Source organism: Schistocerca nitens, chromosome 8, assembly GCF_023898315.1.
Source record: "Schistocerca nitens isolate TAMUIC-IGC-003100 chromosome 8, iqSchNite1.1, whole genome shotgun sequence".
Lineage (NCBI taxonomy): Eukaryota > Metazoa > Arthropoda > Insecta > Orthoptera > Acrididae > Schistocerca > Schistocerca nitens.
This window is the reverse complement of record NC_064621.1, coordinates 362,423,696-362,440,709: the sequence shown is the minus strand read 5'-3', so window position 1 is coordinate 362,440,709 and position 17,014 is coordinate 362,423,696. Positions and strand designations below refer to the sequence as shown.

Here is a 17,014-nt window from a genome sequence, read left to right as displayed (position 1 = left end):
TTATTTATTTTCGCAAAGTTATGATCTGTCCGTTAGTTCATTGACATCTCTGTTCACTGTAATAAGTTTAGTGTCTGTGTTTTGCAACCGCACCGCAAAACCGCGCGATTAGTAGACGAAAGGACGTGCCTCTCCAATGGGAACCGAAAACATTTGATCGCAACGTCATAGGTCAACCAATTCCTCCACAGGAAAACATGTCTGATTTATTCTATACGACACTGGTGACGGCATGTGCGTCACATGACAGGAATATGTTGTCGAATGGGTATAAAGATTCTTCTACCTTGTCCGATTTCAGATTTGTTGTGGATGTGATAATCACTCCGAAAAAAGTGATGAAAACATAACGGACGGACAGATAATAGTTGTCTGAAAATAAAAAATTAAAATTTTTCACTCAAGGGCAGACTTGAACCAAGGACCTCTGGTTCCACAGTTACTCACGCTAACCACGGGGCCATGGCTCTCCTGAGCTCACATACTCCTTGATGTTGCCTATGTTGCGCATAGACTACTCAGTTTGTGTATTTTGCTTATTTTTTCATAGTTCCGCAAAACTTCTTCCTGTTTACTTGATTGATCTGTGATCAGTGTTTCAAGGCCTATCCACTGTGCAACGTATAACTAAATCTGAGGGGGGTGCGATTGGGAGATTCCTGTGTTAGTAAACCTAGCAAGGTCTGGTAGTTTGCTTATTTTAACCACTGATTCATGAAAACATAGAGAAAAACAAATTTGATCATGCTAGATGGAAAGGTAGTAGAACGATTTAAGTTAAATGTCCCACAAACAATACAATCATTATTGCTAGAGCTCAAGCTCAGATAAGGAACGGAAATTGGCCATGTCTTTTAGAAAGGAACCATCCCAGCTTTTGCTTTAAGTGACTTAAGGAAACCACAGAAAACATGGTTGGCTGTACAGGGATTTGAAGTGCCATCCTATTGCATGTGAGTCCTATGTCTTGTAATTGCACCACCTCTCTCAATGGTGGCAGATGGTGTAAGAGAAGGTACAATGCATTCTATAAAAGAGCACACAATGAGAAGTTGGAAAGAAATGGTGGAACACAAAGGGCAGAGTTAGAGGCCAGGCCTACATAGGTAAATCCAGTAATTGTCATCGTGTCGATAAAAACACACACGACAGCGGATATCTGTGAGTTATCTGCAGATATCCACAACAATTGCTCTGTATCTAAAAATTAAAGGACAATATCATTCTTAGCATACACTTTTCATAAAATTGTGTTACCTGTTGCCAATGAACACAATTGCACAAATCAGCACTGCCATCTGTCATAAAGTTAGCTGAAAATTAGCCTCTGGGGATTCTCAGAATGTTTAGAAGGTACATGTGAAGTGGAGGTTTGTTGCCATCCTTACCTTCTGGTACAACTATTTTAGCTGCACCCAAGGGACCTGCACATAGTGATTATGCATTGCTGCAAACTTACTGTGTGTGTGTGTGTGTGTGTGTGTGTGTGTGTGTGTGTGTGTGTGTGTAGTCTGAGAAGCACATACTGGTTGACACCACGGGTATGTGGTTCGCAATCATGTAAGGTGTGATACAGTTGACAGATCACAAGGTTCCACTGTGCTGGCATCTCTGATCATTCAAAGCTACTGACAATGCTCCTTGGTTGCCTGCCCATTTCTTTTTTCACCACCAGACATCAACTTTTCTAACGGAGCGTGGAGTGCTGTATGGTATTTCATTGAACTTTACACTTACATATGCCCTTCCCCGTGGATGGAGTACCACTACAAATTTTGTACTGCTCTGTAGAATGATATATGCATTGTCAACATCTGGTGAAGCTAAAGATGATGACTTGCTCTTCTTTCCATTCTGCACACTTTCAAATGTGCATTCCCTTTCCGCCCTATTAGAAGCTGTCTTATATCTGTTTCTTTTTCAGTAATAGATCTCATTTATGTCATTTCAAACAGAAAGCATAAAGCAAGTACTAGGCTGTTCTTGGACAAGCTATTCTTTGGAATTTTCATTTCATAGTCCAACTTCTGTTTTGTTACTCACACAGGCCATAAATAACATTCAGCATAAGATCAGTGAATCTATCAATGTTTGTATTAAATATATTTAAAAATGCATGATGCAATGCTTGTTACAGTGAGAAAAGTAACATGTTGTAATTATTTAGCAATGTGGTAACAGATGCATTCATAAACCAACTATGTGACTACCATTTAACAGTACGAAACATATAACAACTTTTGTAATGACTTCATTCGATTTCTCACTGCGGCAAAAATATTTTACGGAAAAATTTGCAAAATCTGCTTTATTAATTACGACAGTATTTTATTATTATTTGCCAACTGTATTGAAAATATGGCAGGTCATCTTGTATTAAAATACGATTATCTAAATTATGAGGCACACGTGTAAAATGTTAAAAATCAGGTACGAAATTTCTTCTTATCACCTTTCTACATAAATAAGAAATAAATATGTTTTGAGACACTCTCATATGAAAAAGATTAGTTTCAAATTGATACAGCTGACACTGAAATATGTTAATCCTCAATTCATATCAAAGCCAAATGCTGATTTCCCCAGATGAAAATTCAGTCAAGGAACAAGCCTTTGATCAGAGCAGTGGCAGCTTAAACTGCTGTGGCTGTGGATCCGGATATAGATAAGGGTCTTGCAGATGTGCTGCAGATTCAGATTGGCATTTTTCTGATCTGTTGCGACCTCTAGTTGAGTGGACAACAAAAACTGGGGAAAAAGTAATATCACTGCATAACAGGAATGACAAAAAAAATTAAGGCTAAACACAAATAAGAAATTTGAATGTTGGGCTCCATAAGGTTCCCCTTCTTTGCAGCGATCGTGGAATATCAAATTATAAAGAATGTAGCAACCAGTCGCGGAAACATAATTTATTTATCTTGCTGCAAATCGATTTTGGCCAATTTTGGTCATCATCCGTGCTAAAACAAATACAAGAGACAGGGCATAAGCAACTACTACTTTAACAAACAAAAAAAATGACAGATGGCAGATTTCTATTACGAAGTGACACATCATAGCTCAAACACTATAATAAGACTACATGAGGTGGCACCACGTTACAATAAGTACCCTCTATGTAAAATACAAAAGTAATGTACAATAAAAGTAATAAGGAATATACTACATTACAAAAGACTATATAGTGATGGTAATTGATAATACCAATTTAAATAACTACAACAAGTGAAAAGTCTGAAAGTTGTTTGTCAGATAATAATAAATTAAATACATACGTCAAAGCCACAATTGTCAAAATTGTAAGAAGAGATAAACTCGCTAAAAATATAATTCCATTCACACAAATTTAGGAATGAAACTTATTGTGTCATAATGACGAAACTAAATTGTGGTATCAATTGCCATCCGCCGTTCTACATACGAACTACAAGTGCATCAAGAGGCACAAATCCAAAATTGACACTGTTCAGGTGAAATTACAGTACGAGATAAACAATCATATTACTTAAATAATGCGATTAACGAAGTGTTACACATATGAAGAGCCATATAAGTGAATAATGACTTTAGATCTATTATGCGAACTATAGCCTCATGAACAAATGTACCATGCGCTCTTATATTTCTCATGAGTATGGTGGTAACCAATGCAAGGATTGCCATATTACTGCCAACCACTGGCAATAAAATAGGTGCTCAAAAGCCACTCACGATCCAAGAGCAGCACGTTCAAAATATGTAAAACCAATTCTAAATATCGAAAACCATTTACCATCTAAAAACCACTAAACTGAGCCATTCTCATTCAAAAAAAGTGGTTGTTACATGGTAAATGTTTTTCGATGTTTAGAGTTGGTTTTACATATTCTGAGCGGGCTGCTCTTGTTGTGTTGTGAGTGACTTTTGAGCTCTATTTTATCGCTGGTGGTTGACAGTAATATGACAATCCTTGCACTGGTTACCACCATACTCATGAGAAATATAAGGGGGCATGGTACATTACTTCATGAGGCTACAGTTCGCATAGTAGATCTAAAGTCGTTATCCACAGTAATACGATTGTTTATCTCGTACTGTAATTTTCACCTGAACTCTGTCAACTTTGGATTTGTGCATTCAGTAACATAGCGTCATCTATTGGAAGTAACATACATGTGCCTCTTGATGCACTTGTAGTTCGTATGTAGAAAGACAGATGGCCACTGATACCACTATTTGGTTTTGTCATTATGACAAATAAGTTTCATTCCTCAATTTGTGTGAATGGAATTATATTTTTAGCGAGTTTATCTCTTCTTACAATTTTGACAATCGTCGTTTTGATGTATATATTTAATTTGTTATAATCTGACAAACAATTTTCAGACATTTTCACTTCTTGTAATTATTTAAATTGGTATTATCAATTACCATCACTATATAATCTTTTGTAATGTAGTATATTCCTTATTGCTTGTATTTTACATTACTTTTGTATTTTACATAGAGGGCGCTTATTGAAACATGGCGCCACCTCATGTTGTCTTGTTATAGTGTTTGAGCTATGATGTGTCGCTTCGTAATAGAAATCTGCCAAGGACAGTACTTCTACTTATGGTATGTATCAGATAGAAAAATGATATGTTATTACTTTGAATTTTAATTTCAGACATCTGTATATGTTGTAACTGATGTAACTATGTTTTATTGTCATTTTTTCGTTTGTTAAGGTAGTTGTTGCTTATGCACTGTCTCTTGTATTCGTTTTAGCACCGATGATGACTGATATCTGTCGAAACTGATTTGCAAAAAGATAAATAAATTATGTTTCCATGACTGGTTGCTAAATTCTTTATAATTTTACAAATAAGAGTATTATAATGAGTCTGGAAGGAAAAAATTAAATGAACTGAGGATATTCTACAACTGGAAAAAAATTGAGAGAAGCTAGGCTAGTAGAATGAAGGCAAATGTGGGTTCAAGTCTTCAGATTTGTAGGGCATGAGATAAGTTAATGAGAGATTGTACATTAAAGAAAAAACTAACTTCTTCAGGTACAGAAAAGCAACTGATGGCAAAAAGCATCGGTCTTGTTCCATTTGATGTATTTACTGAAGCTCTGAGGGTTCTGTTCTGCAGCATTTTATGGCAGTTACAAGTCACACCATTACCAATTTTTGAGAAATATATATATCCCTCATTGATAAGAAGAGATACATGTGACAGGAATTAACAAAGGTAATTTGCGAGACAGTAAGAATAATATGGTGAGACGTGACGTCTATCTACAGTGGAACAATGAGTAAAAGAATGAACAAGAAGTATTAGAGAAGATCCATCACAAGAAAGAGTTACAGATTGCTAAGTAATACTAATCTATAATTTTCAACAGTTATTTTAATGTTCACACACACACACACACACACACACACACACACACACACACACACTGAAAAGGTAACTAAGGTAAATAGATCCTCACTTTATTAAAGTGAGGCAAAAGAAATCATAAACTGTAAGTAAAATATTATTTGATACACAGGACAATTAATTTGCACATTACAATCTAAGCAAATGAAATGTCTAAATACTACTGGAATGTCACATTTCCAAACAAATTTCGCAATAAAGACTACAATACATTGCCTGCCTACCTGTATAGTGATGGCAGCTTCACGAGCGCGCAAGAAGCGTCGCCGCTCCAGTACAGACCGTGCCCATCTCTGAATGGTCACTATGCTTCCCACTATCTGTTGATGCAGTCTGTAGTCTAATCGGACCTTTTCAGATTCTCGAAGGAAGATCTTGCTTATGCCAAGTTGGTAATTATCACGATTCAGATTTAAAGTGTAGAGAAAATCACGAACATCAGCCTGTGAACTGCATCCACAGCCTCAATCATTTCAAGGTAATTAAGGAGGGGAAAAAATTTTAAACTAAAAATTAAAATACTGAACTAACAAGTAAAACTAAGAGAAAAACAGTACAATTTGTTATCTCTGTATGTCAGAAACAAATAAAACTGTCTTCTGACATGTGCACCTTGCACAATATTGTTTTTAGCTTTTTATTCTTCAAAATTTAACCCAAAGAAACTGAGATAATTATTCAAGTTTAAAGTACAAGCAAAGCAGTTCAAATATTTGCTGCATAAATGGATTGACAGACAAAAAGCTACTTGAAATGGTTACATGTAGTGCCACTGCTTAACTATCAAAAAAACTTTTATGTCATATTTCAAAATAAAGTAGAAGAAATTTGGGTTACTTTACTCAAATAACAGTACACAAGAACCATTTTACTATATCATTTCAGATGTGTCACAACCACCAGGATTGTATTCCATCTTCAATTAAAAATAGATATATGTTACACACTGTACATGATGAACTTGTCTCTGGGATCGCAGTGGCATCACCAGATGTAACTATGCAAACCAAGCAGTTGGGACCACATTTCTGCCATTTGTCATGGAATAACTACACAGAGGGCCACTAGGAGTTCCCTTTGACTAATCCTGCATATAAGACGCCCCAGAGTTGATATCAGCCATTTATAATTCAATCAATGAAGTGCATTCTCAGTATATCAGTTTGGTTTACAGTGTTTATCTTTTAAACTCTATTTCTTACTGGTGGAACTGGACTTTGACTGTAATACTTATTTTAAATAGCTTCTAATGCACTGAGGAGTGTTCTATAATCTCCATTAATCTTGTGTGTTGGCCACCTTTACAAAAGGGTACTGCACGTTCATCGTAATACCAGTAAACCTCCACCTCCAAATTCTTTAAAAGTCATAATCCCATCTATATACCATCATACCTCCCAAACTTTGTAGCATACAATGATATAATTTTGCAGCTATATTCAATGCTATATTTGGATACTATCTGCAAAATGTGTTGCGAACAGAGTTAGTAGTAAATAAACACACACACCTTAAAATGTTATGCCTGATGCTGCAGTTTTACTGCATAGACAGTGAAAGTACTGTAAGCAATGAACGTTTTTTTGTTCATCATTTTATGTGGATGTCAACAGGAAAAAGTTGTAAAGGTTTGAAATGTGTGTAAATTTTGTTTAAATTCTTTAAGTGCTTTCATTCTCAAACAGTGGATCAATACAGACTGTGTAATTTGACAGCCACGACTTACAGTGCCTCAAGAGATATACACAGTTACTAAATGTAATGCTTCGCATTGTATTAAATCTTTGACATAAGATTATAGTTCTGAATGAGTATATTAAAACTGCAATTTAAATTCTTAAATTTGGCTAATAACTGTACGAAATATTGAAAATCAAATTTTTGTTAGTCCTGGGACCCATTAGATTGGCAACTTGCAAGTAACATCCAGAATTCAGATATAAAAACCTAAAACTGTAGCAAGTTTCTGGAATCCTACAGTCAAACTGACACACTTTTTTTAACTGGGACAAATACTGAGTGTTAAGCAGCACTAAGCAACGTGCACCAGATGGAGACACACTCTTGAAACACTGTGCTCACACACCAACAAATAAAAATAGTAAGTAATGCCAGTAATGGTCAATGTTCCCTATCTCCTGCCAGAAGCATCTAATGATTCTAGTCCGTGTACAGTTGCACTGCAGTTACGTAACTGGAGAGGAAAAATTAAAGCCTGATTGGACAGGGGAAATGGAAAATAACAGATGAGAGAGTCAGCAACATTGCCTGTTTACAATATATTGATCTTCCTATGCCCAACAGTGAAGATTGAGATACACACACCCCTAGTTTTGTATAACTGAAATGTTATAACGTTTCTGAGACTCCATTCAGCGCAAAGCCCAACATCCTTGGCATGATGAAAATTGTATTCATGAGTGCCCCAATGATAAAGAACTGTTTATTCTATTCAATTGTAGTTTAAGACAATAGTGGAAGCCCCTTGACGGAATCCAAACAATGGAATGACTAAAAATAACAACTCACCGCACACACTAATGAGCAACTGAATTACAGACATCTACTTAATAACATGTAGCACACAGAATCACCCAGATCAACATCTAAAGATGATGAGCATGTGACAACTCATCATAGCATGGATTCACAAGATAGTGAAAGTGTTGGTCATACATTCTGGTCAGTGACTGCTTAAATGACACCCAGCACTGCCAAAGCTCTGACCTAACTGCACACATTTCACATTTCATGTGACTGTATCATCTCTTCGTAGTGAACCTCAACTCCTACTGCCACAATTTGGGATTAACAACACAATGTATTGTCGTGCTAAAGTTACAGGGTGTGAGCTGTGTGTTGTATGCAAATAAAAAGATGCCTATGATTGGACAACTGTGGGGACAAATTTCATGCTATGTAAGCAACCACCACATCAGAATATCCCCACTACCTGCCTGAGAAATTCCCTGTTGGTGCAGTAGATGCATCACCTTAAATTGTTTTTGAGATACTGTTTCCTGCCATTAGCGCAAGGGTACGCAAACTTGCTAGTACTGTGCGCTGCAAACCTCTTACTGTGATTACATAAGGCCACAAGTTAAAAACTGTCAGACTGGGAGACAAGTTATTATTCCAAATTGGGATTTCCCTGCTGCATTGTCAGCTGGACTGGGCTCAAAAGAACTAAGTTCTAAAAGGGCCCATTCTCTCCACTTCAGGAGGGAATGAATGATGAGAACAAAAAGAAAAAAATTAAAAGAATGATTGGTGAGTGGTGGGCTGCCATCAGGTCAATGGTGGGCCACATGTGGCCCTTGGTCTGTGCATCCACCATTAGGCTGTACCAACAGGTACCACAATGCATTTGTACAGGCATTCATAGCTCTCTATCCACTGTGATGTGTGCTGCAGCTTGGGTGGAGCTTCTGTAACACAAAATGAGGTAGTTATGTGGACATTACTGTTCCTCAACAGGTGTTCCCAAGCGTTCATTTACAATTGGTTCGACTACCAACCAATACGACATACAGTGCAACTCTTGCCATCAGAATTCTGTTGCTCAAGCAGTGGATTGTGAAAGTAGATTCTGAAACCAAGAGTGTGGCAGTTTTATGTAAATTGGAACGCTCAGTGTGACTTTTACACGGTGCCATATGAAAAGCCTGCACAAACTCTTAAGATAGAATGTCCAATGCTTAAGCCCAGTTAGAATCTATAATACAGGATATCTTACCCATTCAGCACTCAACTGCACTGTTGAAACCCAAGACAAGATATGACAACATTCCACTTATATGACACAAACTATTGCACTCACTCTACATCGGAGTGTGCGCTCATATGAAACTTCCTGGCAGATTAAAACTGTGTGCCGGACCGAGACTCGAACTCGGGACCTTTGCCTTTCGCGGGCAAGTGCTCTACCAACTGAGCTACCCAAGCACGACTCACGCCCCGTCCTCACAGCTTTACTTCTGCCAGTACCTCGTCTCCTACCTTCCAAACTTTACAGAAGCTCTCCTGCGAACCTTGCAGAACTAGCACTCCTGAAAGAAAGGATATTGCGGAGACATGGCTTAGCCATAGCCTGGGGGATGTTTCTAGAATGAAATTTTCACTCTACAGCGGAGTGTACGCTGATATGAAACTTCCTGGCAGATTAAAACTGTGTGCCTCGGACCGAGACTCGAACTCGGGACCTTTGCCTTTCGCGGGCAAGTGCTCTACTGACTGAGCTACGCAAGCACGACTCACGCCCCGTCCTCAGAGCTTCCCCCCCTCCCCCAGAGGGTCACAACATTGCTGAACAGGCAGAAGACGCGGTGTGTTGTCGCTGCACATTTAAATGATTTCATCGAAATAAATGTATGCTGTAGTATTCTTCTTTGGCACACCAGTGTAGAAGTGTGCACAGAATCAGCTAAGAGAAAAATTTGTGCAATATGCACATTTATTTACATATAACAGCTGAATTTTCCCATGTTTGAGACTGCTTTTACAAGATTGTGTGTCTACTTGAAGTTCTAAATTCACATATTATTTCTTCTACTTAATCTTTCATTGATTGTATCAATACTCGTTCGTATAGTGATATGTTGTGAAATTTCGAACATTCACGAGTGCTGCGATAAACTAGTACTATGGCCCTTTGTAAAGTTGTACTGTGTTATCATCACCACCACCACTGAAAAGATGAATGAAATAAGTATTGTATCAGTAGTGTTGAGAAACAGCTGAAACCATTAAAACGGAACAAAGCTCCAGCACCCGATGGAATCCCTATCATATTCTATATAGAATTTGCGGCTGAGTTAGCCCCTTTTCTAACTGTAATCTATCATAGATTCCTCGAACAAAAACCCATGCCCAGTTCTTGGAAAAAGGCACAGTTCACACCTATCTACAAGAAGAGTAGTAGAAGTGATCCACAAAACTACTGTCCAATAATCTTGACATCAATTTGTAGTAGAATCTTAGATCTTATTCTGAGCTCAACATAATGAGGTACCTTGAAAAGAATGACCTCCTCAATGCCACCAACATGGATATTGAAAACATCGGTCATGTGAAACCCAACTCGAATTTTTCTCAAATGACATACTGAAAGCCTCAGATCAAGGCAACCAGGTAGATGCAGTATTTCTTGATTTCCGAAAAGCATTCGACTCAGTATCATACCTGTGCTTATTGTCAAAAGTATGACCATATGGGGTATCAAGTGAAATTTGTGACTGGATTGAGGACTTCTTGGTAAGGAGGACAGCGCATGTTATCTCGGATGGAGATGCATCGTCAGGTGTAGAAGTAACTTCAGGTGCCCCCCCAGGGAAGTGTGGCGGGAATCCTGTTCAAGTTGTATATAATGACCTTGCAGATAATATTAATAGTAAAATCAAGATTTTTGCAGATGATGCAGTTATCTATAACGAAGTACTATCTGAAAGAAGCTGCATAAATATTCAGTCAGATCTTGGTAAGATTTCAACGTGGTGCAAAGATTGACAACTTGCTCTAACCATGTTTGGAAATGTAAAATTTTGCACTTCACAAAATGAAAAAACATAGTATTCTATTACAATCGACTTTGCAATAACACAGTACAACAGCTTTACCCGTGCATTTAACTTGGACAGCACTGGCCGGTCAGCTGGTCCAGCTTTCCTGCTATGATGTGAGCAGCTGCAGTTAAGACGTACCGTAAAAGAGGCAAGCAGAGGAGCAATACAACCTGGAACGTCATTTAAATTTTAAGCAGAATGAAGTAATACACTGCAAATCTACCACAATACGCTCCTTTGATGACTAGACAAAAACTGCAACAAGTTGTCGTTTTTAGCTAATGTACTGTTGTAATTAAAAACAAGAATGATGAAAATTCCTGACCACAGGGTAATTTTTCTGCATAAGCTGTGTGTAACATAAGAGAGTATTGAAGGATTTCACCGTATAGTTAAATATTGAAGCCAGTGAAGGTATCACTTACAGTCAATCATCTGGTAATCTCTTAGCTCCTTCCTCATCCAAATTCGAGAAATACATTTCCGTTCTTGAAGTGTCACCTCCTATGTTGATAAGGAGCCTATCAACAACAGAATCCACGAAGCTAACCAGGTGCAGCATTTTCTCTTCTTCTTTTATGACGAGCTGTTTATATCCCGCAAGCGTTCAGCACTGACTTGTGAAAATGCTGCATGTGTTAGTTCCAGTACATCTGGCAGTTTAACAGTCTTGTTACTTCTCGGGCCAAATCCCGCAACTTGGTTCCAGATCAGTTCTGTTGGGTTCATATTGTAATGGTATAGTAGCAAATGTAAAAATGCAGCATTTGTATGATGTGCTCGATGCTGTGAAAATGGTTGTTTTTCATGTTTCTATGGTACTTATTTACTTCTGTGATATAAAACGATGGGCACAGTCCAAATAAAGAGGATCTTGTTTTTAATTTTTGCTTTAAAAGATTAAGTTGTTATGTTTTCTTAATTTAAACAACTTCTATGAACTTTACTTTTACTTTACATGTGGCAAGGGACGGATCAACCATATGCCTGCTCTATGAGCCTCTTCCACTTCTATCTATCCAATGCGCTGTTTGTCCAGTTGCTGTTGCTGTTCATCCTAGTTGTGTCCTCCTGAATGTTAGCCCACCATCTAATTCTGGGTCTTCCTCTTCCTCTCGTTTCGTCTATTGTTCTGCTGAATGCCACTTTAGGTAGTCTATTCTCTGTCATTCTTGCTATATGGCGTGCCCAACTTTTATGAACAATCTTTCATGAAACATCAACAATTAAGAATTTGTATTTGAAATGGAAACAGGAATTTCGCATCCAATACGTAATTAGAATCAAGAAGACGTGCCTTATTCATAAAAAATGATGATCAGTTTTATAATTACGAGATATAGGTATTTCAAATTGAACAAGGGAAAAAAATGATACTGTGGGAGATTTGAACCAATGCAAGAATATCCGCATCTGGTTCACGTTCTACTACGCTACCGACTGCGCTACACGTTCAATGTGTGTCCGTCGATCAACTGCAATATATACAACACTGGGAAAACGTCAAAGCCGATTACCTCTGTAAATTTATGAAAAACATTCAGAACAGCTATTTCTAGCCACTTTTTAACAATGTTCCACGAGCGTGTTTCACTATGGAACAGAAAGCAGCCTCAGCCATTTTTATACTGTGCCTTAACAGCACGACAATCAGAGCACAACACAACATAGGCTGTTACTGTACGCGATTTTTTGAAATAAAAACTATGTAGGTAAAGCGTGATTAAGAGAAACATTGATGGCTGTTAATACATCTGAATATCTTAAAAGTTCCATTTAACGTAAATTAGTAATAAGATAGGACCTACTTCCAAGAGCGTAACAACACCAGTGTACGTGTGCTAGAGCTTCTGACCAATCATCGCGTTTGTGTTTGTTTACTTCAGGTTTATTCTTATGATGAACAGATTATATAATATCTATGAGTCACTGTTGGAATCGGTCAACTAGTACAAACACCTAGGTGTATCGCTTTGTAGGGATATGAAATGGAATGATCATTTTGGTTCAGTTGTGGGTAAAGCAGGTAGTAGACTTTGGTTTGTTGATAAAATACTGAGGAAGTGCAAGCAGCCTACAAAAGAGATTCCTTGCAAATCACTTGTGCGATCAGTTTTAGAATACTGGTCAAGTGTCTGGGACCCATACGAGAAGGGCAGCACGAATGGTCAGAGGTTTGTTTAAGCCATGGGAGAGTGTCACAGAGATACTGAAGAGACAGACATAAACTATCCTGAGAAAGACTATAAACAAAGTTTTAAGAACCAGCTTTAAATGATTACTCTAGGGATATACTACAACCCCCTACGTAACACTCACATAGGGACGGTGAGGATAAGATTGTTTTAATTACTGCACCTGCACGCACAGAGGCATTCAAACAATCATTTTTTCCGTGCTCCAAACTTGAATGGAGCACAAAGAAACCCAATAACTGGTATAATGGGACATATCCTCTGCCACGCACCTCACTGTGGTCTACAGAGTATAGATATAGATGTAGAACAACAACAACAAATTTGACAGAAAACTACAGTCACAAACATATATTTGGTTGACTGTTTCAGACAGGGCTAATTCTAAACCTGGGACGAGGCCTGGGGGGGGGGGGGGGGGGGGGGGGGTTGTGCAGCATCATACTGATAAATGAATGAGCTCATAATGCGAAATTCTTTGTAAATTCAACTCCATTTTGTAATCACTGAAATATCATCACATACCGTCTGAACCCACAAAGTTTCATTCCATTCCCTTCACCCTTCTGGTGCTTCACTTTCTTTGTCAGGCAGTGAATTTAATCAATTTGCAATGACATACACCGCAGAATTGCAGTTACGGTGAAAATCGCCTCACTCATCTATACTTAACAATAATCTTTTTTTCCAAATTTAACCCAAAGATACAATGAAATACCAATTTTACAAATTTAAAACATCAGAATAAAATACAACAATGTAGGAAAAGATAAGACTGTTACTCACCATAGATATAACACCTTAAGTTGCAGACGGGCACAATTAAAAAGACACATACACACAAGCTCTGAGCCACAGCCTTCATCAGAAAAAGAAACAGAAACAGGCACCATTCATTCATTCACACACACACACACACACACACACACACACACACACACACACACGACTGAGCCAACTCTGTCAGATGAAACCAGAATGCAATTTGTGTTTGTGTATGTGAATGATGTGTACTTCCCTTCATTTTCCTGGTGCACACTGCGGCCAAAACCTGAAGTATAAGTGTCTTTTTAATTGTGCCTGTCTCCAACTTAAAGTATCATTGTTACGGTAAGTAGCTCTATATCTTTTCCCGCATTGTTGATATTCCTACCTGGAGTTTCCATTGCAGAATAAAATACAAATAATGTTTGCATAATAGGGTTATTAAGAAACCTTCATCAAGAATTACAGGATCTGAGAGAGAACTCAACAGCCGTGATTGAAACAATGAATAACTGAAGACAAATCTTGTACCTTCTAGATTTGTGTGTCTTAGACAGGGCACTGGAAAAGTACCAGAGAAAAGGAAAGGTGGTCATAACATGACATATAGTCAGGAGTTTATCACAGGCACAGGACCTCCACGCCAACTGTTCCATTTGTTGTGATGAGACACTTCCGTCCCCTACATTCTGGAATTATCTTTGAAACATGTTACATTCATCAATAGGCAGTTTGTACATCAGTAAGATGAAAAAAAAATATTTTAGGCCAAATGTAGCCTTCTTCCTTTTTTCTTAGAGCTACACTATGTGGTCAAAAGTATCTGGATACCCGACTGAAGATGACTTACAAATTTATGGCGCAATCCAACAAGTTTATGGTGTCCTCCATCAGTAAAGCTGGAATTCAATATGGTGTTGGCCCACCCTTAGCTTTGATGACAGCTTACACTCTCACAGGCATACATTCAATCAGGTGGTGGAAGGGGGAATGGCAGCCCATTCTTCGCGGAGTGCTGCACTGAGGAGAGGTATCAATGTCAGTTGGTGAGGCCTGGCATGAAGTTGGTGTTCCAAAACATCCCAAAGGTGTTCTATAAGATTCACGTCAGGACTCTGTGCACGCTAGTACATTACAGGGATGTTATTATCGTGTAACTACTCCGCCACAGGCCATGCATTAAGAACAGATGTTCGAACGTGTTGAAAGGTGCTACTGCCATCCCCAAATAGCTTTTCAACAGTGGGAAGCAAGATGGTGCTTAAAACATCAATGTAGGCTTTCACTGTGATAGTGCCATGCAAAACAACAAGGGGTGCAAACCCCATCCATGAAAAACACAACCACACAATAACACTGCTGCCTCTGAATTTTACTGTTGGCACTACACACACTGGCAGATGATGTACACCAGGCATTCACCATACCCATACCCTGCCATCGGATCACCACATTATGTACTGTGATTCATCACTCCACACAATGTTTTTTCACTGTTCAATCATCCAATGTTTACGCTCCTTACACCAAGCGGGGCATCATTTGGCATTTACCGGCATTATGTGTGGCTTATAAGCAGCCGCTCGATCATGAAATCCAAGTTTTCTCACCTCCCCATAGTACGTGCAGTGGATCCTGATGCAGTTTGGAATTCCTGTGTGATGGTCTGGATAGATGTCTGCCTATTACACATTACGACCCTCTTCAGCTGTCGGCGGTCTCTGTCAGTCAACAGACGAGGTCGGCCTGTACACTTTTGTGCTGTAATGTCCCTTCACATTTTCACTCCACTATCACATCAGAAATAGTGGACATAGGATATTTAGGAGTGTGGAAATCTCGTGTACTGACGTATTACACAAATGACACCCAATCACTGACCACATTCGAAGTCTGTGAGTTCTGCAGAGCGCCCAGTTCTGTTCTTTCACAATGTCCAATAACTGCTGAGGTCGCTGTTATACAGTGCCTGGCAGTAGGTGGCAGCACAATGCACCTAATACGACAAATGTATGTTTTTGGGGGTGTCCGGATACTTTTGATCACATAGTGTATGTGGAACACTCTCTGCAGTCCAAAATGTCAAAGTGATAATGTTCACTCAAGTGCTATAAGAAGTAAACTTAATATCTTACCTGAGTAATCCTTTTGGTAGCAAAATCCGATAAAGTTGTATGAATTCATCATATGTCAGCCTCACATTGTAACCAGCTTGCCTGATGCGCACTGTTTCCAGCATGCCCGTATACCTCAGCTGTCTTTGCACTGTCTCATTATCAAATTTATTTGGAATCTATAAAAAAGATCTAAAATAAGTCAACAATGATAATGATGCTGATGATAATAATAATAATAATAATAATAATAATAATAGTAGTAGTAGTAGTAGTAGTAGTAATAGCAATAACAATAAAAACAGTTGGAAAAAAGTAAAAGACATGAAGACTTGAAACAAGTAAAAGTGGTCCAAATGGTTCTTGGGCTACTGGAGGCCTTGTGGAAAGTTATCAATAGGCAAATGATATCACAGCAATATCCATTTGCCAACTAAAAGAGCCACGTGGATGGGATCTGCAAGCCTTATCTACTGATAGATCGTGTAGTCCTAGGCACTTGGGAATAAAAGACAAATTGTAGCACAGTGACCTCAATTATTGTGTTTATTGTTGTCTATTGTATCACTAAATAGTAATAATAATAATAATAATAATATTGTCTGTGACAAAAAAGTTTATGATTAAATACAAAACAGCATTTTTGATGGAATCCGGATGTTCACGTCAAATTGAGATAAAATTTCCATTTCTTTTATATTACTACTACTACTTGACACCCACAATAAAACTTGAAGTTCCTAAATGAGACATCTGCCCAGATCTGACGCAATCCTTACAAGGAATCAGCAGTGGTTTTATTTAAGTGACTGTTGTGCAGCTTTAAAGAAACCATATAAATCAAAATCAGGATGACCAGACCAGAGTGTAGTGGTTTGGAATTATCCTTATGAAAAACAGGTGAACTATATAATATTTAGGCAGTTCGAAAAGTTGAAATGAAAATTCTAGAAAAATTTCCTGAACT

The 17,014-nt window shown here is 38.1% G+C and overlaps 1 protein-coding gene across 1 annotated transcript in view; it reads right to left on the bottom strand.

The window, feature by feature from the left end:
• Nucleotides 1-17,014, bottom strand: part of LOC126198475 (unconventional myosin-IXa-like) — a 350,557-nt gene that overhangs the window by 164,615 nt on the left and 168,928 nt on the right. The window contains exons 15-16 of the mRNA XM_049934833.1: nucleotides 16,069-16,226; nucleotides 5,637-5,862 (exon numbers count right to left, since the gene is read on the bottom strand). Coding sequence (XP_049790790.1) covers nucleotides 5,637-5,862; nucleotides 16,069-16,226 — 384 coding nt within the window. The remainder of the gene's footprint in view (nucleotides 1-5,636; nucleotides 5,863-16,068; nucleotides 16,227-17,014) is intronic.